Below are 23,641 nucleotides of genomic sequence, written 5' to 3'. Positions count from 1 at the left end.
AAAGGAAGACAACGGTGACTTAAATAACCACTTCTTATAGCCAAGGTATGCAAAAGAGCATCTCTGAATGTATAACATGTAATTGTAAAGCAACTACAGCTGCAGAAGACCACAGTAAGTCTTACTCCTGTCAGCTGAAAAAAGGGAACTGAGACTACATTGCGCAGGAAAAATGTTCCCTGATGAGTCTCAGTTTCCAGTGTGACATTAAGATAGTGGGTCAGAATTTTGTAAACAGCATAAAAGCATAGATGCATACTGCCATCTGTACATCCGTCCATCCAGATGATATTTGGGCCCCTTGGTACCGACTGATTATATATAGCAAGACAATAATGGTTTGATCATTTATTTGGTTTTTGATTTCCAAACAGCATTGACAAAAGCCTCATATAGGACTGTGCAAAAGTTTTTGAGCCACACATCATCATCATCATCATCATCATTATTATTATTATTATTATTATTACAAAGAATAAACATGTTTATATTAAGTATTGAATTTTAAGCTTATTATAATTTTACAATTCTGTTTTGTATTTTCTATTTTTTACAATTCCTTATGTACTGAATTATCATGTGTGTTCTTATATGTTTCAATAAATCACTGCACCTTCGTCCCATTTTCCTAGTAAAATATAAAGAACTGACAGATGGATCAAGACTTTTGCACAGTACTATATGTTGTATAATATGTAAACCACTGCAGGGCAATCAGTTATAAACAAAACTATAGGAAAGCACTTCTAGATAGAAATATACAAGCATACACAGAGGACTGTATGTAGGGAAAGAAAGAACCACAGTATATATTAGTCAAAATATTTTTGGCAATAATTTTGGAAAATAAAAATCATTTTATATTACAATTGTAATATTTATCTTTTTTTTCACAGTTTTTCTGGTTGAATCATTCCCATAGCATATCTGCACATGCATCAACAGTTGAAAATAAACTCCAGTAGTTTTCACATGCATAAAGTTATGATGCCAAGTTGCTAACACTGGATCTGCTCTTTGTGCTTTCAAGTGATGCTTAGTTTGTGGCCTAGCATCCAGCCTATAACAACAATGTAATGCATTCATGTGGTAAATCTCGGTGTAGACCCTAAATCCAACAGCACTTGAAAGCATGGCTTGTGTAATTCTTGGGGCAGATTCACACAGCGGTTAATTTACTGGAATGAGATGCATGTCCCAGGACTACCAGGTCTAATGTAAGGCATCTCTTCATGTTGTATACAAGTACACAGATAAACAAAAACATTTTAGAGTTCAGGGCTGAACATGAAGTCCAAGGCTTGTCTCTCTGCTGCAGCCACATTTGGATGCCAAAGGTCCACACTTAAAATGACGCTGGGTCTAGAATCTGGAGGGCCTTTCAAAGGAGACGGAGATATAGTTTTAGCATTTAAAAAATGTAATAGCTGTTTATACTTATCTAAAACAATTCATAAAAATTGATCAGGAATCTTTTTTTTTTAATTACCCACCACATTTTACATCTTAACATTTGGTCATATGTTAATTAATAAATGCAATAAGCTAATAGATCACAAATTAATTCATTTGTCAAAGCCATTTGTGACTCACTGACCCTTGTGGGAGACAGTGTGAAGGAAGGAGTCATCAACCAGGAGGCAGTGTCCTTCTGACCAGCACTGAGGCTCCCCTCCCACCACCAGCTCGCACAGGGGTGGAGTCTGCAGACCTACAACAGCGACGTCTGTCTTTCAGCTTTGGTTTTAAAAACACAGCATTATGCTTTCCCCTTTACTTAAAAGGGCATGGCTTCCAACCCTGTTTTTATTTAAAGCAGCAAGGATTATAGCCAGATGGATCACATTACAAAAATGACGAGAGGGAACTGAACCTCAACCCTGACCAGAGAAGTATTACATTATGCAATGGTTTAGTATTTAATCTGTTTTTTCTTCTATTTCTCTATAGTGCAGCGAAGTCTGACAACAATTTATTATGTGCACCCAAACAGTTCCACCTTTTTAATCTTAAATCCAATAATACTGCTTTGTTTTTGCTCGCACAGTGCATTATGTATAATGAACTAATAATTTACATAACTTGAGGTAGTTCCTGCAATACACACACATACATACCCTGAAGTCAAGTCCTACAGGTGATAAACCAGTATGTGTGTGTGTGTGTGTGTGTGTGTGTGTGTGTGTGTGTGTGTGTGTGTGTGTGTGTGTGTGTGTGTGTGTGTGTGTACTTTGATGTAAATATCATAAAAACAGGTCATTAGGTTGAGGAGGATAAATCCATGTATTAGTGTAGTGTGGATAGTTACAACAGAATAAACAGATTCCATTACATACCAAGATGACAACGCAGGCGTGTATTAGTGGGTCCATATGTGCTTCCCAAAGTTGCTCCAGGGCCCAGCAGCCAAAATCCTGCTGATCCCAATGAGTTGCTGTTTATAAAAGTACGTAAAGACAGAAGTGTCCGGTAGGTGCAGGGACAGGCACGGCAGTTTCCTGCCACAGAGACACCAGCGCTGTACAAAGGAAACACAGCTTGGCCCTGAAAAAGATAAAAGTCCATGTTTAACATTTGATACAGATCTTTTTTTTTCTAACAGTTCCAATCACAAGCTTACATCCACTCATCGTTGGCATGAAGTCAGTAATTTGGGGATTTTAATGATTTCTTGGAACTGTTCTTTTTCCAGGGTGGGATGATTTTACAGCACACATCTTTAATTGCTTTAGAAAACAAGAACTGGGTCCACACATTTCAATTTATTTTGGATTTTATCTAATCCACACAAAAGTATGCATACGGGCTCAAATATATACAAGTACTCACTTTAATATTTTAATACGTGTTGCTGAAGCTTCTGTAATCCCCTTTAACATGACAAGGTCCAGGTCTATTGACTTCTCATTGGTGATAATAACCAGCTACAGCTTGACTGACCAATACTCAGAACAATAGTTATGCAGATGTGTCACCACTTTGCCAAGTAGGCACAAACTGCCACCCTCAGATGAGATGAAGCCAGTTTTACATTGCCATGAACTGAGAGGGTGCCAAGCTAGAAAGAATTCCCTGCTCCAAAATCAACACCTTTGAACTCGACTGAAATTTAGTCACAAAACTGGGTCCAAGCCAGAAAAAACTGTTTAAATTTACTCTACCAATTCTACCAAGACGAATAGACAAATATCTGGCCAGAATTTTGTCAGAAGCTTGTTAATGGCAATCAAAAGCACTGATGTGCAACTTGATTTAAACAAATTTCACTTTTACTCTGAGGCTGTCAGCATACTTTTTATGCTGTGGATTAGAGAAGATCCAAAATAAATTCAAACTTGTGCACCCAGTTCTTGTTTTTTTTAGTCATTAAACATGTGTGCTGTACAAACATGGCACCCTGGAAAAAGGACAGTTCAGATAAATCATTAAATGTCCCAAATTAACATGGCATTCATGTCTTTGATGAGAGTAAACTAGAGACCACAACTGTACATTATGAGCCAAAAAAAAGAAAAAAACAGTGAAAAAATAATGAATAATCAGAAAAATGCCATCATACTAAAATATATCTCAGGAAGTGTAGTAGATTTCCAGGACTTACCAAGTTCATTCCATGGTATTTTGAATGACAGATAATTATTTTTGGATGGTGCATTATATCACTTTCTCCCAGTTGGCCTGAAGGATTTTATTGCATACCTTTGGTCCTACACAGGTCCAGCCTAATTTTGAGTCAATGCCCTTCTGGTAAACAGCCTGGAATTCAGCCAAGATCGCAGGGTAGTTGGCTTCCAAGACTTCAATGTCATGTCGATGAGCGTCACGTGGGAAGAAAGGCACACTTGGAACATCTGGCAGAAAGAAGAGATGAGGCTTCTGTATAGCAGAGTGATCATTCAGTCTGACCTAAAGTGAGACAAATGAAAAAGCTGTGATTATTTCTTGGCAGAGTTTTCTTTTGGTTTTTTTGGCTTCAAGAATGCAGCTGTAAATCTTAAACCATTGTGGAACAACTCTTGCAGTCCACTTGGAAGCATACCTGCTCGCGGAGGCCCTTATGAATGCGGCCCATGCCCACCCAACTGTAGCGTTTGGCATACTGCTGCAGGGCTGTGTACAACTTCTTGGCTTCTGCAGATGCCTGGGCAGGGAACAAGGCATGACTCAGCACTGGGGTGAGGTAGCCCTGTCCCTGCTCATCGTCTTCCACTGTTTCCATGGAAATAAAGGGACTAATTTGATCGCTCCTGGACAGCTTGGATCGTGCACTGCACTTTGTTCCAATACAGCTACCGCTACGGGACATCATGGACCTCCTTGAGCTTGACTTGAGCTTTCCAGCATGCGCATGGCCTGGGATTGGCAGATCGGAGCCCATCCGATAACAGTGCCAAAGAAACAAAAGCAGTAGAGTCCACAGAAGGCCGCTCAGTGATTGTACACCCAGCTCCATATACGGAGTCAAGGGAAGCGTGTTCATTGACCAGTGCATCCTTTAATTTTGGGAGACACTGAAATAATAAAATAGAAACAGACTGAGAGATAATACAACATGTGTAATTTGGCAAAGTTCTATTGCTACTTTACTTCTTTTATGAATTTAAGGAGTTTTACAGATGCCATCACACTTGTACTTTTTACTTGCACTTTTTGCATGGTTATGTTTTTAATTAAAGTGGATTCGTGTATTTTTTTTTTTAATTTATGGAACAAAACAACAAGATTTTTTCCACAGTTCTGTTTTTCTTGCAGTCCAAAGCAAACAAAAGACCGTCCTTGCCCAACCTATTTTCTTTATCGTAATCCCCGTTCAGCGCCATGGGGATTGAGGTCGATGTCAGAGTGGACTTGAGAGTGGACATGTAGCTTTGGATCACTGGGTCACTTACCCCCCCCCCCCCCCCCCTTTTTTTTTTTTTTTTAAGTTGGAGGCTGACATGGTGTTACATAAGACCTGATCTGTGACCCAAACTAGCTGTGGATTTCACTGCAGGCTAGGTCTTGTGACTACAAAGTTTAGCTTTTACTTTGAATTCACGGAACTTTTGAAACAGTTTTATGTTATGTTTCAATATTTATCCATTAGTTAAAATATTAGTATTGCATGACTAGTGCAACTGTTGCATTTGGCTTTTGGGGTATATACGCGCGCGCGCGCGTGTGTGTGTGTGTGTGTGTGTGTGTGTGTGTGTGTGTGTGTGTGTGTGTCTTTAGAAGATTCAGTAAACAAAGTGTCGGGGTTTGGTCATATTTCTGCACATTCGTTTAGCCCTCACATGTAGTGGAAGCACCCCGTGCTGCAGCACAGACGTACACCATAAATGTGTTTCATGATTTGCGCATGCTTCAGCATACATTTTTGGTTTTTTGTTTTTTTGTTTTTTGTTTTTTTCCTCTGCACCAGCCCCCACAGCTCGGCTGGCTTGTTTACTGCCCGTGTTCCATGTTGGAGCAAACATCCACCCATTCCAAGAATCGGCGGCTGAAAATGTTCGCCATGCACACGGTACGACACATGCAGGCCTTTAAATGAATAAACATACACTATTTACCGTGCCGCTTTTCCCGTCCCTGTCAGATTACCTTGATAAAGGCTACAACGCAGCGCTGTGTCGGGACGCACTTCAGCACCGCGTCGGTGGACAGCTCCTCCACCGCTGACAGACAAAATGTGGTGGGGAGCTTCGCGGCGCTCTGCAGTTACAGCATTTCGCCGCTAGGGTGCACCTGGCGCTTCAACGCAAATGCCCTCACATCATAGCCGAATGCGTCAACCACACGGTAACCAGCCAGGGGCATCTCACCAGCGCAAAGCCCGCCGTATTTCGGCCTAAAGCAACAGGATACTTGCCAGGATAAAGAATACTTAAACGCCGCCTGGAAGACAAAGGTAAGTGGTAGGCACGTTTAAGCGCTGCTGAGATGGTTGCTGGTCTCACGGTAGAGATGACTGGTGTCAAAAATCGTCCTCCGCACAAAAGAGGGCCGAGGGAGGTGCGAGAGAAGCTGCCTCGCAGAGCCCCATCATTTTGTCACACACCAAGCTGGCATTTTCACCGAAGGAAACGCCTCGAATAGCAAGAGGAGGTTATTTTTTTTCCTTTTTTCCTCTTTTTTTCACACATTGCTGTGAACAGGTATCATGTTCAAATTGGGCAAGCAGCGATCACAGGCTCGCTCGCTTTTTTGGAATAGCGCATTTTCGGCATGTTGTTGCAGATTTGAATGAGAAAATGCAGAGGGAAGGCTGAATATTTAACCTTATACCTTGTGCGACGTGTGGGCCTACCTGGTTTATTTCTTCTCCACATCAACACCTGTAACAACAGCCTTTAATAAATAGACATTTACGCTTCTACGCTTTATAAAACGAAATGGCTTTTGAGATGAGATTTTAGGGTATCGCGGTGATGTTCCGATCCGAGTGGCCTGTGATGTAAACATGTGCTGAATTGCGACCGAATTTGCTGTGATTAACAATTTGTTATTCATTACCACTCCTGCGGAATAAGCCTCCTGCAGCCATCATAAGCTAATAATAATCATTACAGTAACCTACAAAATGCAGCCGCCTAATTACATGATCACATGACAGTTTACTAATCGATCCGTTCATTTTAACCTTCCCAGGTCATCCATAACCATGGGGTTCACTCGCCTTGTGACGCTGTCTGTCACAGTGATCCACCTAGTTTCAGGTAACAGTCTATGTTTGTGTGTGTATGTGGTCTTAAATGTGTGTTGTTACAGCAGACACATGGTGGACTGAGATATTTTATTTCTTGCATATTTAGGAAAAATAATGTCTTTTCTCCCTTTTGCTGTAAATAGCAGCAGCAGCAGCAACAACAACAACAAAAACTAACTGTGTGCCTCTTCCAGGGATGAGCTTTATGACTCCTGAGCCTGATACACCCCCAACATCCCCCCCAGACTCCTACCCACTGGGCGACATGATCCATGCTGCCCTGCAGAGTAAGGAATACTTGGGACGTGCTTCTGCAGACACAGGTACACTAATAATGCTCTTTATATAGTTTAATTAATGCAGCTATAGTAATTGTACATTGGAAATGACACACATTTAATCAAACTCTTGGACTCTGCAGGTACCACCACCAATCCGACTCAGGCTGCACCCAGGATGGGGCAGACTGAGTCAACAGCCACTGCCATGTCACCAGGGCTGCTGACAACAGCTTTAAGCTCCTCTTCAGCTGCTAGCCAAAAGGGATCGAGGAATACCATGTCCCCGCTACCCATAGAGGAGGAGACAACTACCACTCTGATTACCACAACCACCATAACCACAATGCACATGCCAGGTAATTGTGTTTTCCCATCTTCCCTCCCCTGAGTCTTGTTTGTTTTGCGATGTGATGATCCACAGCAACTGCAAGTTTCTACTGAATCCAATCACAACTTCAACTTCCCTGCTTCACTTTCAAGAAGATTTTGCCACACAAGGTAAATGTAAACATACTTTTTGTTTTTTTTAAACAGTCTTTAGTGACTCAATGTTCATGCTTAAACTTTTGCATTTAACTAATAATAATGTAAAGTAATGCTATGACACATATTCAGATCCACAGATTTTTTTATATATAAGGAATTTTAGCTTAGTGCTAAAGAGAGAATATTTTTCCATTTTCAGTAACAATAGAAGTGCAGTCAGTGCAGACATCTGTGCATGTTTGTGGTCTAATTCCTGCAGCAATACTGTGCTTCCTTTGTTTCTACATTTCAGGATTCGTGACACAAAGGAATGAGTGTATACACTGAATACTTGAGAAGAGGCTGATGAAGTGTACTCCTACTTACCTGTTTGATGTTGAGAGTGGGACCACCTGTTGTCTCTGTCGCTCTTCAGTAATCCCAAAGCAAAGCAAAAACAGATTGGTTTACCAGCCCAGATTGTTTTCAGACGGGGTTTTTTAGCCAGATCTATCAATAATATGCCTTCCAAGGGCTTGTGTATCTTTGTATCTGATGGTTAGTATAGGAATGAATGACAGTGAAGAAAAGCTGGATAAACAGGCTGTTCATCCTCTGTCTCAAAATCTGGAGAGATGCTCTTAGCCTGTTCCTAATTGAATCCTGGACAAAGATTTTCCTCCACTTAGCTCCTTTTTTGATGTACACTGATGATTCAAACTAATAAAAAATAAGCTTGAATATTGTAAAAAGGCACTCAGGTTTAAAAATAAAATCAAAATGCCTTTATTTTGAAGTAAGGAAGGTAGATTTAGGCTTAAATTTAGCTTTATTTTGCACAGGGAGTGCCTTGACTTTTTTTTATTTAAGCACCTCAAATAGAAATGGGTTGAATCCAGGAAGTGCCCCTTCTAAAAAATATATAATTATGTCATTCACAGAGGATAACAGAGACCTTGTTGACTGGATCTGTGATTCTTTGAAAAAAAATAAGATGTGAAACCTGCACACTGCAAATTAAATAAGTCATTTTTTGGTATTTAAATTGTTTAGTTACTCACTTTTGGCATGCATTAGATGATATGATAAACATTTAACACACACTCCTGTTTGTGCCATCGCAGGGATAGTGCCCACCTCAGTGAAGCTCCACACTCACAGTGTCACAGTTTCTCTATTCTGACACGAAGGCAAATAACACTCAGCCTGAGCAATTAAACTGTAAGCGTAATGTAGCAAACATAGAGCAACTCAGTGTGAAGGAGCATACATGATATTTTAGCTGATTTCCATTCTTTTTTTGCGGCTCACAGGGAACTTCCCAGACAAGCCTCATTGAGACTTACACGCAAAATAAACTTAGTGGCTCCTTAGTGGTTTACACAGTTGCCAGAAAAGTGAAAGAGCCACAGTTTGATGCTTAGGAGTCACAAGTCCTTTGGGCTGTATCAGGAAAGGCAGCTGATGTAAAAAGCTGCCAAATATCTGCTCTCTATGGTGAACCCTTGTGAATAAGGGAGCAGCTGAAAGTAGCTTAACATTTTAATTTTAGTTTTGTTTAATAACTCCACAAAAACAGTTTATGCTTAGCAAGTCAGTTTAATTACACTGAAAAAAAAACCCCTCTAAATGTTTACGTCGGTACAAAGTACTTTGAGAATTATTCTTTATAGTATACAAAGGGGACTTGCATCTGGAAGGAGGTTATTGGTGTTGACTGTGTTCACTGTAACCAGACTAGTGTTAATAATGAAGTCTAATTCTACTGTTTATCTTCTCATTGTTGATGCAAAAAATAAATAAATGCAATAAAAAGTAATTGGTGAGCATGGAAATAACTGAAAAAAGCAACCGTGAACCTTGAAATACTGGTAACAGCACCTGTAAGAAATCGTTGTCTCATGGCAAGCATGCTGATACAGGATGGTGAAGAGTGCACCAACATCCTGTGCAAATGATAGTCAGAAATGCACTTCTGTGGGCTCCGGTGCCCGTGAGACTCTTATTGGAGATGGATGAGATTCATACAGCAACAGCACAAACAAGAGTTTGGAAATTTGATTGAGCTGAAGGAGGGAGGTCAGCTGATTTACACCATATGTGGGAAGAGAAATGTCACAGAAGATGAACAATCTGTGAGACGTGTGTGTTTTTGTGTGTGTGAAAGACACAAAGAGAGAGTGTGTTTGTCACCTGCTTCCTCTCGGGGTTTTATTGGGTCTTTAGTGTTAATTGGGATTTCAGCCTTCTGTCAAACATCTCTCGAGGAGCCTGGCAAAGGTGTCAAACATGTTCATTGCTTATTGCAACATTATCGCACATTTGAGCTTTCTGGGTAATGGGCTTATTTGCTTTCTGGTGTTGGCGAGTAATTGGAGATGTTTCAGTTTTAGAATAAATGTTACTAAGAAAAATATATGATTACATTCAAAAGGGGCTCCATTTGAATGTGCATAGCTGTAATTAACCTGAGTATGCCATCCCTGCAAACAGTCGACAAATCAGGTTGCTGTATAGTCCGACGGGAATACCTTTTAGTGGGCTTCAGCTGCCGCCTACAACTTTCCTGCTCAGTTCGAAACATTTGTCAGAAAAGTAATCAAAGAGTAACTAAATTAAATAAGTCACTGTAATAATTAGATTCATTTTTAAATGAATCACTATTATTTGCACTTTAAACTAGTAATTTGTAACGCATGTATTTCAGAAGTGACCTTCCCAAAACCGTCGCTTTCTTGCTAAGAGTTGAGAATCACATTACATTAAGTGTGAGGCTACATAAGGATGGCTGCATTAAACAAGGTGCCAAAAACCACATGCCGTCTTTTTAGTGGGGTTTTTAAAGTCCTTTACCCAGCGAGCAACCCCTTCTTTGTTTCTGTTCAGTCTTTGCCAAATAGATTGTGAAGCCTGTTTCCTCCCCAGAGATCATTTCTGTGTAAGTGGTCGTCAGTAATTTGATTTTACTGATGCGTAGCAGCGGTTTTTGTCAGTCAATAAAATTATTTAAGCCAAGGGAAACCAGCATATTATGTGTCACCCAAGCCAGTGCTTCACTGCATTTGTTATTAATGTCAGTTAATATTTACTAAACCAGCTGATGTACTGTTGCTGATAACTTGCACCACCTTATCATCCATTTCGCCTACTTTCAGACTCACATTTTACATCTTTAGAAGAGGAGTATTTTCCCTTTGTGTGGGATTAAAGTGCTTTTGTAATCACCTTTTACCAAATTAGAAATTTAATTTTCATTAAAGCAGACCCTTGCAATCATAAACACCCAGCACCACATTTATAAACTAAGCAATCCCGTTGGTCTCTGCACACATTTAAATTTTTATTGATAACCATATGGCTGCTCATTTCAGGCATCGGAGTTGCAGTTTGATAAAAGATCTTAAGATGCTGGAACTTCTCTCATTTTCACTTACAGAAGTCACTCTGCAGTTCTCCTCCAAAACGCAGGTTACTGGAGTGCAACAAGGTCGCATCTAGACTCTATCAGGCTAATCAGTCGACACACACTGCATCCTCTGGGATACTGACAATAAGTCATGATCAAAGAATGCTTTCACTAGCTGTGAAGATACCAGTTGAGAAAGAAAATGCAGATAGTATAAAACCTGTATATAAGTTTGCTACAGCTTTTCTGAATCATAGACTTTTCCTACTTCTTCACCTGCTCTGTCCCTCTTGTTTTACAGTTCAATGCAACGCTACTTTATTAGCCATGGAGGATGTTGTTGAGTCTCCAGATCCCACAACATCTTCATCTTATTCCCCCTTGGAGTGCACCTACAGCATTACTGTGTACGCAGGTTACGGAGTGGAAATTCAGGTAATGTGCATTAAAATTCATAAACATCTTAACCAGCTATTTTTAAGCAGTTTATTGTTAAAAAAAAAAAAAAAAAAGCCCAACATGCTGCTGTTGATAAATTTGTCAGAAAGTGTTTGTTATGTTTAATTTAGACTCCATGACTCAGCTTTTCTTTTTGTAAGTGCAGCATTTGCAAACATTGTACAGACAATCGTGAGTTAGTTCAGGTTGTATAGTATGTCAGCAGATTACTTCATGAGCTGCTAAGCTACCAGGAAAGTTTATATAACGACAGCAGACAAAAGAGGTGTCCTCTTTTTTCCCCCAGGTGAGAAAGGCTAACCTTTCCAAGGATGAGTCTCTAACAATCATGGGATATGGCAGATCAGGACCAGAGCTGTTAGCCAATGAGACCCTGATGAAACAGGGTCAGGTGATTCGTAGTACAACCAATCAGGTTTACATCCACTATCGCAGTCTGCGTCAGACCAACCATGGCATGTTCAGCCTCCACTATCAAGGTAACTCAACCTCTTTCATAAGATAAGCAGAACATTTTTATTTCTTTCTATCTACCTTTATTTAGTAACATTAATGTGGTAAAGTGTTATGTGGCTGGAATAAAAAGCTTCATAAATACACAGTGAAACCACAGAAGCATGGTAGATGTTTCTCTCACTTTAATTTGCAGGTTTTAATTTAGTCACTGTCCTTTGAGTTTTAAAATGAGAATGTCTCACCTGCACATTTTCATGTGCATCGCTTATTCTCTAAAGCCTGCCTTGTTTAGCCAGGAAACTCTGAGCTTTACGCTTTTGATTAAAATGAATGAAAAGATTCAAGGTGAATACCAAGTGTCAGTGGCATCTTGTTAAAAGCAACACCAGTGATGATAGCTGATAATTGTGCAGGTGACGAGACAGCCACCTGCTCAGTCGCGCCACCTTGGACATCTCTGTCTGTTTCTGTTTCTATTCTGCTACGTGATGATGATAGCATAACAGATATCTGAGGACTTAAAGATCACCACCTGATGGACGACTTATTAGAATGTGTTTGGAGTAAATGGCAGAAGAAAATTATGAATAAGAGATGTGCAGAGCGTACACAGTAGAAGTAAAAGAATAAAGACAGTATAGAGGAAAAAGATCTGCATTACATGTTTAGCTAACTGGTTTGGACATACGCAGTGGACATATTGGTAGGGTAGGGATAGCTCAGTAGATAGAGTGATCGCCCCATAATCGGAAGGTCGGGTGTTCTAATCCACCGAACGGCTACCCTGAGGTACGCCTGAGCAAGGTACCGTCCCTACACACTGCTCCCCTGCTTAGTGGCTGCCCACTACTTCACCGAATGAATGGGTCAAATGCAGAGAAAAACAAGTAATTTCCCCACGGGTATCGATAAAGTATACATTATTATTATTATTGGACAAAGATGATGGAGATTAAGATGGAGCTGCGAGGGAGGAGGAAAAGAGGAAGATTTAATGTAGTGGAGGAGGACATGCAGACAGTTGGTGTGACAGAGTAGGATGCTAGGGATAGGGTGAGATGGAGGAAGAGGAACTGCTGTGGCGACCCCTAAAGAGTTTAACTGTTAACCTTCATCAACAGCCTTCCTGCTGTCCTGCCCATTCCCAATGTCTCCTGAGGGCGGTGGAGTGACAGTGACAGACATCCATCCTGGAGGTCAGGCACACTTCCACTGTGATCCAGGTTTTCAAGTCCGCGGGCATGAGGTGGCGACCTGTGTTAACATGACGCAGCCACGCTGGAGCACTCCTGAGCCTCAGTGTGTTGGTTAGTGAACTGACTCAGACTTCTTTTAAATTTCCCACTGCCTCATCTTCTTTGCTAACTCTGTTGTTTTAAACCTGGTCAGCTTTGAGTTCATTTAAATGGATTTCATTTTCTCTCAGCCGTGTCTTGCGGAGGGTGGATTCGTAATGCGACTGTGGGACGGATACTGTCCCCACCGCCTCCATCAGTAAGCAACCACAGCAATGGAAATAATCTGAGCTGTCACTGGTTAATAGAAGCCAAAGAGGGACACAGACTCCACCTACACTTTGAGAGAATTGCACTGGATGAAGATGATGATAAGTAAGCCTGCGTTTTAACCACTTCACATATCGCAGAGTATGACATGAAGAATGCCCTCTGATTTAAAAAGATCACTGAGTACAACACTGATAACAAGTTTTTCTTTTTTCTTTTTACATTTTTGTGTTTAGCATTTGTTTTTCTCCAATATCAATTGTAGGAGTAAACTACCAACTGTGCTTTGTATCTAGCTTCATATTTTTTTCGAGGATTCAATTATACTGACTTTCTCATAGTTACAAACACTCCTTATTGTTTATTTTACGCTGGCCATTTGTGTAGCCTTTAAGTTCGTCCTCTGTTTGAAACAAGCTCCTGTCTCTGTAAGAGCCCACTTTCTCTTGATTTGTTTGTCTCTCTTCATGCTTCTGCAAACAAAATCCTTTGCTTGCCATTACCATATAGAGTATCAAAGAAACACTGGAAACCAATGTTTTATGCAGTCTAAAGCCTGAGCTTTGGAATCACGAGGATTCATTTTGTATTCACTGGTATCATTATTTGAAACTTTGGCCCTGTTTAATATGAGCATCCAGCACTGTAACAGTATGTGTGTGGCAGAAAATAAGATCAGCAGGTTCACTTTAATATTTAGTTGCTATTTTAAGTCATAGATAAAGCTCCCAGATTCATACAATAATAATTTTAAAAAAAAACTTTTTAGAAATTTGCTATTTTCCCTTTTATTTTGCCTACGCTTGTTCTCTGAAGGTCATTCATCCATCCATCTCTCCATCCATCAATCCATCTGTTTTTCTATCTGATTCAGGGTCACAGGGGGTTAGCTGTCATAGAGCGAGTGGCAGGGCGCCATGGAAAGGTCGACAGTCGATCACAGGGCTAACACAGAGATAGACAGCAGTTCAGTCACCAGGCGGACTAATGTGCATGTGCTTGCATTGTGCGAGAAGATTTATATGTTTAGAGATAATTTTTAAAATCTCTCAAAATACTAGGCAAAGTCTCTCGCAGCACACTTTCACTTTGCAATAAAAAAGTAGCCAAAGCAAAAGACTTGTTCAGCCGCCTTCAGCCTGTGCATTCCTGCTAACCTTTGTGGCGTCTTTGTGGCTCGTTGCTTTCAGGTTAATTGTGCGCAGTGGAAACAGTTCCCTGGCTCCGACGCTTTTTGACTCAGATATGGATGACGTCCCAGAACGTGGGTTGCTGAGCGAGAGCTCCACACTGTACCTGGAGCTCACAGCTGATTCTTCTTCCATCCCTTTGCTGCTGGCGCTGCGATATGAGGGTGAGCAGAGAGAGCCTGCATCCTTTTTGCTTACATTAGGTATTTCCCGGGTTCAGCAAAACAAAAAGATGGTAGCAGAGTAGAGCATCCTTCTGACCCAATTTCTGTGAAATATATGGTACACAGGTCAGCATTGTGCCTGAGAAAAAAGCCAGAAATCATGCAAATGGATTCTTGGAGATTTTGTTAAATCTCAGTAAAGCCTTTCCCTTGTTAATTATTGATAATTCAGGAAAGACATGCATAATGAGCCACATGAATGCTTAGTCTGCCCACGTTTCAGTGGGATTTACTTTAAGGCTTTGAAGCGGCTCAGTGCTGAAACTCTTAGCCTTTTACACCTGGGCTTTTTTCTAGCCAAGATTTGAAACTGAAAAGTTCCCCAATAAATCAAACGAGGATGGCTGCTTAATTTTATCTAGAAGGAGAACAGCTCCCTGAATATCAAATGCCATGATGAGGAAAAACTCTGTGATCTTTATAAATGTGCACACGTGGTTTACTTTTTCCTTCGTCCTTTTTAAGCTTTCGATGATGAGCACTGCTGGGAGCCCTACATGCCTCATGGAAACTTCAGCAGCAGTGACATCACGTATCAGCTGGGAACCACCGTCACCTTCACCTGTTCTCCAGGCTTTGTCATGGAACAAGGTTCAGGGACCATTGAGTGCGTCGATCCCAGTAACCCTCACTGGAATGACAGCGAACCTGTGTGCAGAGGTACGTTTAAGGATTCATCGGTTTCATGTTGCAAGAGAAGATGGTAATGTTGACACTGTTTACTGATTTTCAGTATAATAATATTAAACCTTTCATACTGTAAAGCATCTTTCGAAACAAAAATATAAACTTTACTTATTGTTGTTTATTTCTTATTTAGCGTGACGTAAGAAAATGTTTTTTGATTCATTGATAGTTAGGGCGAGTTGTGCAGAGATAAGCGTCTGAAGCTTTGAGATGTCATGTGTAGCCACATTGACTGTGTCATCTGCTGATCTGCCAGCATGCTGTGAAAACTGAGATTTAAAACTGGCAGAGATTTTGCACCGGGTCAGGGACTGGCTGAAAACACAGGTGCCAGAGTTTTATCTAAGCGTTAACGTGACATATTCTGAAAGCCAAATGCTGTGTTTTATTTCTGCTTACAGAAACCAAGAAGTAGGTTGTATAAATATTGATCCAGAAAGGTGAAATAGGAAATGTCAGGAGATTGGCATCCATGTGCCTGTTATAAAGTTATGGTTGTTTAGTCCAGGTCTTCATATCCTTGTTTTTCGCTCACTGAATTTGATTTGCAAATGTAGACTTACCATCCTGTATGTGTGTGTGAAGGATGGTAAGTCTCATTCTGCATCTTCTTTTTTTTATCACATTTATTGAACGAAAGCTTGGACTCCCTCCATAACTATAGTTGGACGTGTGTCTGTGCAGCAACACAGTTTAATGCCTCGGATTTGGTGAAGCTAGTGCTGGCATTTTACGTGAAGCCAGCACTAGCACAAACTGAGCGTTTTCTTACAGGGGAAATGGTAGAACTGCACTCCATCATGGAGTCGTTCACACACTCGCCTAAAACGCTGCATGTTTTCAATTTGGGAGGAGACAGATCCCTTTGTGGTTGTGTCAGAAACAATATTGCGGTATCCGGTGCCTTGCAAATCAAATATGTGGAGATACCCAGAGTGAGGGAGCAGCTGAAAGCAGCTTTACACTGAAATAGAAGTGCTGCTGAGTAGCCACTTCCCTACTGACATACTTTCTGAACTGTTTGTATTACATTTGTAGTTGCTGTGAAGTAATGAGGTAATAGTGTCAAAGCCATCATTCCTTAAAAGACTGAAAGTAAGCTACTGACAGTTTGCATTAAGCCTTCTTATAATAGTATGTGTAGTGAACAAAATGATTACAAAAGCATGTGCTTAGCCTGCTTCTGCAAATGTTTTTTAAAGTTTAATTTTATTTCTTTTCCTTTCTCCAAATTAATATTTCGTGTCTTCTCAATTTCCTTTTTATTTCTTTAATGTCTACTTTTCCTTGCTACAATTTAATCATTCTCTGTCTCCCAGTCTGCATCCTCACCTCAGTTTCTCTCCTTTGTTCTGCCCCATAAGCTTTGTGCGGAGGGGAGTTGACCGAGCCCTCTGGAACCATCCTGTCTCCTGATTGGCCCCAGAGCTACTCCAAGGGCTTAGACTGTGTGTGGCAAATCCATGGTAACGAGGAGAAACGCATTGAACTGGATGTCCAGATGTGAGTGATTAATTTGTGTCTCTTTTTAGTATTTGGAATGCATTTTAAAAATAAATTAGACCGCATGATGCTTTATGTACTATAGAGTTTAATTATTCAATATTTTAAAAATGTCCACCCAATCTCAGGCAGGTTAGTATCTTCAATCTTAGATGTTTTAAACTTCTAGATTAGCTTCTAATTATTTACAGTATATAAAAATCTCCACATGCTGTTGAACTATGTCTCCGAGACATATTTTTTTCAGTAAAAGAAAATATAGACATCCATTCATCTGCTTCTTATAAACACTATATCTCAGGAACATCAGGGGGGGATTTCTTTGACATTTTTAAATAATAGATACTAAAACACAGTCACTCTTAAACAATGTGTACAGCAGCAGGATATGTTGTTTGACAGGCGTTTCATTAAAAATGCCCCAAAAGGCACCAGCTATTGGCTACAGCTGCTCGTGTCAGCACACCTGTCAGTCAAAGCAGCTGCGCCCCTAACTTTAAGCTTTAGTAGTCTATCCACAGAGGCCAAAATGCTGTTTAGCTGAACATTTGAACATGGGAATCACTGGGAAATGACTCATATTTTGGAGTCACCCTCAGGTGAGAAGTCGAAAATAAAACCAGCTTCTGCAGTGACTTTATTTTTTTAGCCTTAGAGGCTGCTGCTTGGGTGCACCCTGGACATGTCCCTAATCCATCACAGGGCTGGCACAGAGAGGCAGCCACACACACTCATATCCACATATAAGGCCCATTAAGAATTAGCTGTTAACTGCAGTTAACTAACTGCTTGAGGAAACCAGAGTACCTGAAGGAAACCTACATGAGCACAGGGACAGAAAGACTCCATTTTATAATTAAATCAAATCAAATCAAATTTATTTATATAACCTTATATCACAAATCAAAGAATTGCTTCAGGAGGCTTCACAGTCCATACAGCAAACAGCGTCCTCTTTCCCTAGGCTCTTAACTCAGATGAGGAACAACTCCAATTATTCTTCATACTGGAATCATTAATATGAACTGTACCTTGGTGTGTTGGCTCAGGCACACAAGCACAAAGCGGTAATTGTAGTTTAATAAATGTGCTTAATTTAATTTCTCCCTTAAAGTAATAGAGTTACAGCACACAGCACACTGAACTGGCAATAAATTAAATGAGTATTAGAGAAAAATCATTTAATCAGCATCAAATTCACGTCACGAATGTCCCACAGGTCTTGGTTTTCTACTGTTGTCTTTAATCATGATCATGTTTATATTTTAATTCAAGTTACACTTTGTATCCATGGTACATGTGAAAATTGTTTTAAAACATTAAAAATAAAGCAGCAAACAAACAAGAAAAAACATATGTATTAGAAAAAAAGAATACAACACATAAAAAAGCTTATTTCTCCTGTTATTCTTCTCTTCACTCCGTAGTTTAAATATCCGTCACACTGATGTGCTGACCATTTTTGATGGGCGTGATCTCACGTCCCACGTGATCGGCCAGTACCTGGGGTCCAAAGAGCGTTTCCAGGTTGTTTCAGGGGGGTCTGAGGTTGCCATCCAGTTTCAGAGCGATCTGGACGACTCCAGCTTCATCCTGAGTCAGGGATTCCTCATTCATTATCGTGGTAAGTGCACTAATTGATGACTGTAAAAGTACACAATACAATATGGAGAGGGTCAATATGAAGAGCTGGTTCTGCCAGAGGTGTCTTCCTGTTAAAGGGGAGTTTTTTATTCCCACTGTTGCCAAGTGCTTGCTCACAAGCAGTCATCTAGTGGATTATTGTGGGGTCTTTACCTTACAATTAAAAGCGCCTTGAGGTGAGTGTTGTTGTGATTTGGTTCTGTATAAATAAAACTGAATTGAGTTGAACTGAGTTGAATTGAATGAGGGCTGCTGCCAGCAGGAAACAGATTTCAAACAGCTGCTTTTGTTTCTGTCACTGAATTGCTCCTCTGTCTGTGTTATGAAGAGGTCGAACCTAATGACACCTGCCCTACCCTTCCTAATATTGAGTTTGGCTGGATCAGCTCATCCCACTCCTCCCCCGTGAGAGGCAGCGTGCTGACCTATCAGTGCCAGCCGGGGTATGACATCAGCGGCTCTGACGTAATCACCTGCCAGTGGGACCTGTCCTGGAGCAGCAGTCCGCCTACCTGCGTTAAGGGTAAGACGAACAGTGTGAAAAAGAGCCAAGCCCTCTGAGGGAGAACCCAGATTATGCAAACTGTTTGTAGTTCATCACTCGCAGAGCATTTCCAGGATTTTCTCTGAAGGTTCTTAAAAGTCCTCTTCCCTTTTCTTCCCTTCTCCTAACAGTTTTCCACTATTGGAGCTCTTTTAATAGTGTAGATGGTTTTAGAAGAACGTTTATCTTTACCAGGGTGTAGTCCTAATTTTATGGAAAAATTCAACATTTTGTAATTCTTAGGAGTTTCTTAGAGGTTAAATAAAAAATAAATAAATAAATTTCCTTTTTTCTTTTTTTGTTCCTTTTTTTTGTTGTTGTGTTATTTTTAAGAAATGGTTTGACACTTTGTTACATGTGGTTGTAAGCTTTCACCTGAAGAGTCATATGAAGAGCATGGTAGCTTGAAAGGTTTTGAATGAATTCTGATTTTTTAAAAAGATGTAGAATCATGTTAAAAATCTATTTAAATTTGGCTTATATCCAGAAAGGTCTTCAAGGTCAACTCAGTCATTTATTAGTCAAGATTTGGCAAAACTTAGGAACTATTATTTTTACAATATGGTGTGTATTGTCAACGTATAGAAAGTATACGTTGAATACTTTCTGTACGTTGACAATATTTAAATTAAATATTTAAAATAAGTCACATTTGACCTCTGAGCTCACCTTTAAATTTTACATCTGCTTTGGACTCGAGTTGAGTCCAAAACATGTCATATACTCAAAGAAAGTACTGTCACAAGAAAGAGAATCAGCTGCCTAGTTAGTTAGAAATATACTGTAGCATAGTCATATATAATAACCTCATATTGTTTGTGTCCAGTAGTTTATAAATCTAATTTTGCCCCCTACAGTACAGCAGTGCCCTGACCCAGGAGAGGTGGTAAACGGAGCACGCTCTGTGCGCCCCGAAACAGGCTTTGCCGTTGGTACAGTGGTTCGTTTCTCCTGTAACCAGGGTTATCAGCTGGAAGGTCCCAGCCAAATCTCCTGCTACGGACGAGACACTGGTACCCCCAAATGGAGCGACCGCAGCCCAAAGTGTGTCTGTAAGTGCCCTTCCTGCACTCAGCTGACCTCGTCTGTTTATGAAGCTTATTTCTGCATGTTTTGAATCAGCTGCACGTACGTGACTGTCCTCTGTGTGTTTTGTGTGCCGCGAACAGTAAAATATGACCCATGTCCAAACCCTGGAGTCCCCGACAATGGTTACCAAACTCTTTACAAGCACACCTACCAAGCTGGAGAAACTCTGCGATTCTTCTGTTATGAGGGCTACGAACTTATCGGTGAGGTCATCATCAGCTGTGTTCCCGGTCATCCATCTCAGTGGAACAGCCCGCCGCCCTTTTGCAAAGGTGAAGCTCACCACTATGGATCTTTATTTTAAACGTTGTATTAAGATTAAACTGACTAGATTCAGACTTTATAAATTATTAGTTCCCTGCAATTATTTTGTGAACTATATAAAAATATAGCATTGAGCTCCTGAACGTTTAAAAATATGATATTTTATCTCTTTCTTATTTTGAAGTGGCATATGAGGAGCTATTGGATGATCACAAGTTAGAAGGTAATTTGTTTTGTTTTTCTCTCTCTTAAATACATCGTTTAAACATGCTCTTTAAAACAAATACATATGGGATTTTAATTTTAAATGCAATTGCACCTGGTATTTTTTTGATTTGATAAATATAACATATAAATGTGGTGATTTAGCACCTTATTTTTGTTGTGTTTGACAGTTTAGGCTCATAACCAAACCAAAAACTAATGTAACACTTTTGATTGGTGTGCAGTTTCCCAGTCATTCCAGCCATCCCATCAGATCCTGAGTGAGAACATTGCTTTGGCAATAATTCTGCCAATCATCCTGGTCATCCTCCTCATTGGAGGAATTTACATGTACTACACAAAGTAAGTATTTCCACATCTGCAGTGTAGACACTACAACACTGCTTTCCAAATGTTCTCCACCTCAGTTCCTAATGACCTGTGCGCTGAATAGTTCAAGGAGGTGGTTGCATTTTGTCTTTCACAGCATCTGCAGACTAGAATGGAAGCCACACTTCTGGAAGTCTCTTTCTCACACGCACTCCTACAGTCCCATCACAGTCGAGTCAGACTTCAACAACCCCCTTTATGAAGCAGGGGTAAGTACACGGAAGGTGCTGCTTAACATTATTTATTCCACTTGATTTTAATAGAGATCTGACTGAATGACTATTTTATTTGTGCATTCAAGGTGCATGCTCACCGGCCACTTTATTAGGTACAGATGTTCAGCTGCTAGATAACACAAGTATTGAATCAGGTAATCATATTGCAGCACAACTACATTTAGGCAAGCAGACATGGTCAAGAGTACCTGCTGAAGTTAAAGCCGAGCATCACCAAAATAGCTCTGGTCTAATAGAGAGGTGACAGTAACTGAAATAACCACTTATTAAAAGCAAAGTATGCTAAATGTAAGTTGTACCTAATAAAGTGTCCAGTGAGGATATGTCAACACCATATCCAACATTAAAGTTGGTCCTCTGTTTTTTACTTTGACGACAGGATACGCGGGAGTACGAAGTGTCCATTTAGTGGAGAAAGGGTCTTGAAACCACCGAATGATTCAATTCTTTGGGAAGACAAATTCCTCTGTATTATAAGGTCTCACTCCCCCTTTTAAATTCTGGATTATGTTTCTGTTTTACCATCACTGTAATATCTGGTTTATTCACCTTGGATATGATTTCTTCTGATTTTCTGCACTGATGTGGTGGTCTGCCAAATGTGAGTCCTATTTCATCCTGTATCATTAGGACCGGTGCCTTATAAAGGGTAAGAAATTGTCAACAAAGAAAAACAAAAAAGCGAGAGTAGAGCTGGAGAGCGGGGAAGGGTAAAGGGAAATGGATTTGTCTAGTTAGTAAAAGCAGAATGAGGCCAAACATTAAAGAACTTGGCAATACTTTATTTGTAACAATCAAAAGTTGAGATCATAATACATCCTGTGTTTCTCTTGTATTTTTAAAGCGGTTCGTACATCATTACAGTACAGGGAAAGAATTGTTTGATTTTATCCCGGAAAAAAAGTGATTTTCTCTTCTTTACTTTTTCTTCGTGTGTGCAAAACACTCTCTCTCATACACACGTGCGTGCACACACACACACACAAAATGAATGTAAATATCTGACTTAATAGTGACTGAGGTTTATAAATATATAAGCCTCGTATACAGATATATATACACACACTTATACATGGTGGCGGGAGGTTATATATTTTCATTATATACATATAATGAAAATTCAGTGCCAAAATATAATGTTAAATTATTTAATGTCTCTAAGTGTTTCATCTGTTGTTGAAATAGTGTTTACAAAGGCAGTGTTTATTTTATTCTTCGCTGTTTCTCGAGTGCATCATCACCCGACGCCACACGACATGACGTGTAAGAAAAAGGTGAGGACATGAATGTCATTATGCTTAGAGCATGCACTGATTGTAAATTATATTGCTTATGCTCAATCTTTCCATTACCATTATAGTTACTGACAGCTATCATTGTTATCAAATTTGATGTTGTATGCACTATGTTGATAAAAACAATTACAAATCTGGCTGCTTGCTGTGATGCATTATGTGTTGATTTACAAATGATTGTTTGAAAAGTGAATGTAGTCTCATTCACTGTGCCAAATGAAAGGATCTTGGAGACTGTTTCTGATCTTTGTAGATTTAATTATTCTCTTATCATCAGTAGCATTTCTTTGCTTCATATATGAATACACTCTTTGGAAGGCAGTAAATTATTTGCTGAACTGGAAATAAAGTCTCTGTTGAATGGTGTCAGCTTGTAGAAATGTGCAGTTATTTGCTTGTGATCACAACACATTTACACATACACAAATGTTGAAGTCTATTAATCATATTAGTAAGAAATACAACTTAAGTTTTTAACTGAGAAACACAATATAAAGCTTTCCAATACTTTAGCTTTCACCAGTTTCATTAAATTTCATTATTTTAATATAGAAATTGTCTTGAAATAGTGATATTAATTTTATGGGTTATTCATTTAAAATTGGTCATGCTCTTGACTTATAAGATAAGCCATATTGAAAAGTATGTCAATACACAAAAACAATTGTGATTATTTTAACACTGGATTTATCCACATTAATTATACATATACAGCATGTAAGCTTTGTAAGTCTGTCATTGTAATTTTTCGTCCCTCAGGTTGTGGTATGTTTGTACATAGTGTGCAACTTGAAGTGGCCTGTCACTGTCTCTGAGTTGCATTGCAACTCCTGGAGAGAGGAGAATGTGGTGTTATAGTCTGTGAAAAATAAAACTATAGATCTGAATTTGTTAATGTGAATGTTTTACATTGTAGGAAGACCTGAAACTCTGAGTCAGACCCAGTTGTCAGTGTCCAGTGAACACGCATTGTACTTCCCTTTTGGTATATATCAGTGTTCCAAGTACCATAATCATGTTTATGAGCATACCTATATTTTAGACCCGTTATTTGCAGTGTAACAAATGCTGGTCACTGGCCCAGGTTAAAGAGATTAATACAGACATCTTT

General features: G+C 39.7%; 2 protein-coding genes across 4 annotated transcripts; one reads left to right on the top strand and one right to left on the bottom strand.

Annotated features, from left to right (window-relative positions):
• Nucleotides 1–335: 335 nt before the first annotated feature.
• Nucleotides 336–5,670, bottom strand: asphd1 (aspartate beta-hydroxylase domain containing 1). Of its 2 annotated transcripts, none has more exons than XM_085270898.1 (6): nucleotides 5,544–5,670; nucleotides 4,040–4,511; nucleotides 3,700–3,906; nucleotides 2,337–2,544; nucleotides 1,598–1,711; nucleotides 336–1,378 (listed from the first exon to the last, which is right to left on the bottom strand). In XM_085270898.1, exons 2-6 carry the CDS (start codon nucleotides 4,490–4,492, stop codon nucleotides 1,269–1,271), a joined length of 1,092 nt encoding a protein of 363 aa, XP_085127024.1. In that variant the 5' UTR covers nucleotides 4,493–4,511; nucleotides 5,544–5,670; the 3' UTR covers nucleotides 336–1,268. The 2 variants fall into 2 exon arrangements, with proteins under 2 accessions (XP_085127024.1, XP_085127023.1); XM_085270897.1 differs by having other exon boundaries at nucleotides 5,584–5,670.
• Nucleotides 5,671–5,733: 63 nt separating this feature from the next.
• On the top strand, nucleotides 5,734–22,896 carry sez6l2 (seizure related 6 homolog (mouse)-like 2). Of its 2 annotated transcripts, none has more exons than XM_085270894.1 (19): nucleotides 5,734–5,890; nucleotides 6,631–6,698; nucleotides 6,883–7,011; nucleotides 7,110–7,325; nucleotides 11,142–11,275; nucleotides 11,586–11,778; nucleotides 12,877–13,062; nucleotides 13,182–13,365; nucleotides 14,451–14,614; nucleotides 15,140–15,334; nucleotides 16,726–16,864; nucleotides 18,292–18,488; nucleotides 18,837–19,031; nucleotides 19,910–20,104; nucleotides 20,222–20,413; nucleotides 20,590–20,628; nucleotides 20,855–20,972; nucleotides 21,097–21,208; nucleotides 21,615–22,896. In XM_085270894.1, the coding sequence occupies exons 2-19, from the start codon at nucleotides 6,644–6,646 to the stop codon at nucleotides 21,642–21,644; spliced, it is 2,673 nt and encodes an 890-aa protein (XP_085127020.1). In that variant the 5' UTR covers nucleotides 5,734–5,890; nucleotides 6,631–6,643; the 3' UTR covers nucleotides 21,645–22,896. The 2 variants fall into 2 exon arrangements, with proteins under 2 accessions (XP_085127020.1, XP_085127019.1); XM_085270893.1 differs by having other exon boundaries at nucleotides 20,587–20,628.
• The last annotated feature ends 745 nt before the right edge of the window (nucleotides 22,897–23,641 follow it).

This window comes from Mchenga conophoros, linkage group LG4, assembly GCF_057382185.1.
Source record: "Mchenga conophoros isolate Kocher_MC1m ecotype Shallow Benthic linkage group LG4, M_conophoros_male_GT1.1, whole genome shotgun sequence".
In the NCBI taxonomy this organism is placed as follows: Eukaryota; Metazoa; Chordata; class Actinopteri; order Cichliformes; family Cichlidae; genus Mchenga; species Mchenga conophoros.
Note: the sequence above shows the minus strand (reverse complement) of the source record. Positions and strands in the feature narration are given on the sequence as shown.

What these genes read in the sequence shown, in the direction of transcription:
- asphd1 (XM_085270898.1), bottom strand. Translation starts at nt 4,492, where the DNA reads ATGCACTGGTCAATGAACACGCTTCCCTTGACTCCGTATATGGAGCTG. An exon ending in ATAAGGGCCTCCGCGAGCAG is followed by an intron (nt 3,907 to 4,039) that starts GTATGCTTCCAA and finishes GTCTCACTTTAG; the next exon opens with GTCAGACTGAATGATCACTC. An exon ending in TCACACTGTCTCCCACAAGG is followed by an intron (nt 1,379 to 1,597) that starts GTCAGTGAGTCA and finishes CTCCTTTGAAAG; the next exon opens with GCCCTCCAGATTCTAGACCC.
- sez6l2 (XM_085270893.1), top strand. Translation starts at nt 6,644, where the DNA reads ATGGGGTTCACTCGCCTTGTGACGCTGTCTGTCACAGTGATCCACCTA. An exon ending in AGTGATCCACCTAGTTTCAG is followed by an intron (nt 6,699 to 6,882) that starts GTAACAGTCTAT and finishes TGCCTCTTCCAG; the next exon opens with GGATGAGCTTTATGACTCCT. An exon ending in ACCCCCTTTATGAAGCAGGG is followed by an intron (nt 21,209 to 21,614) that starts GTAAGTACACGG and finishes CTTTGACGACAG; the next exon opens with GATACGCGGGAGTACGAAGT.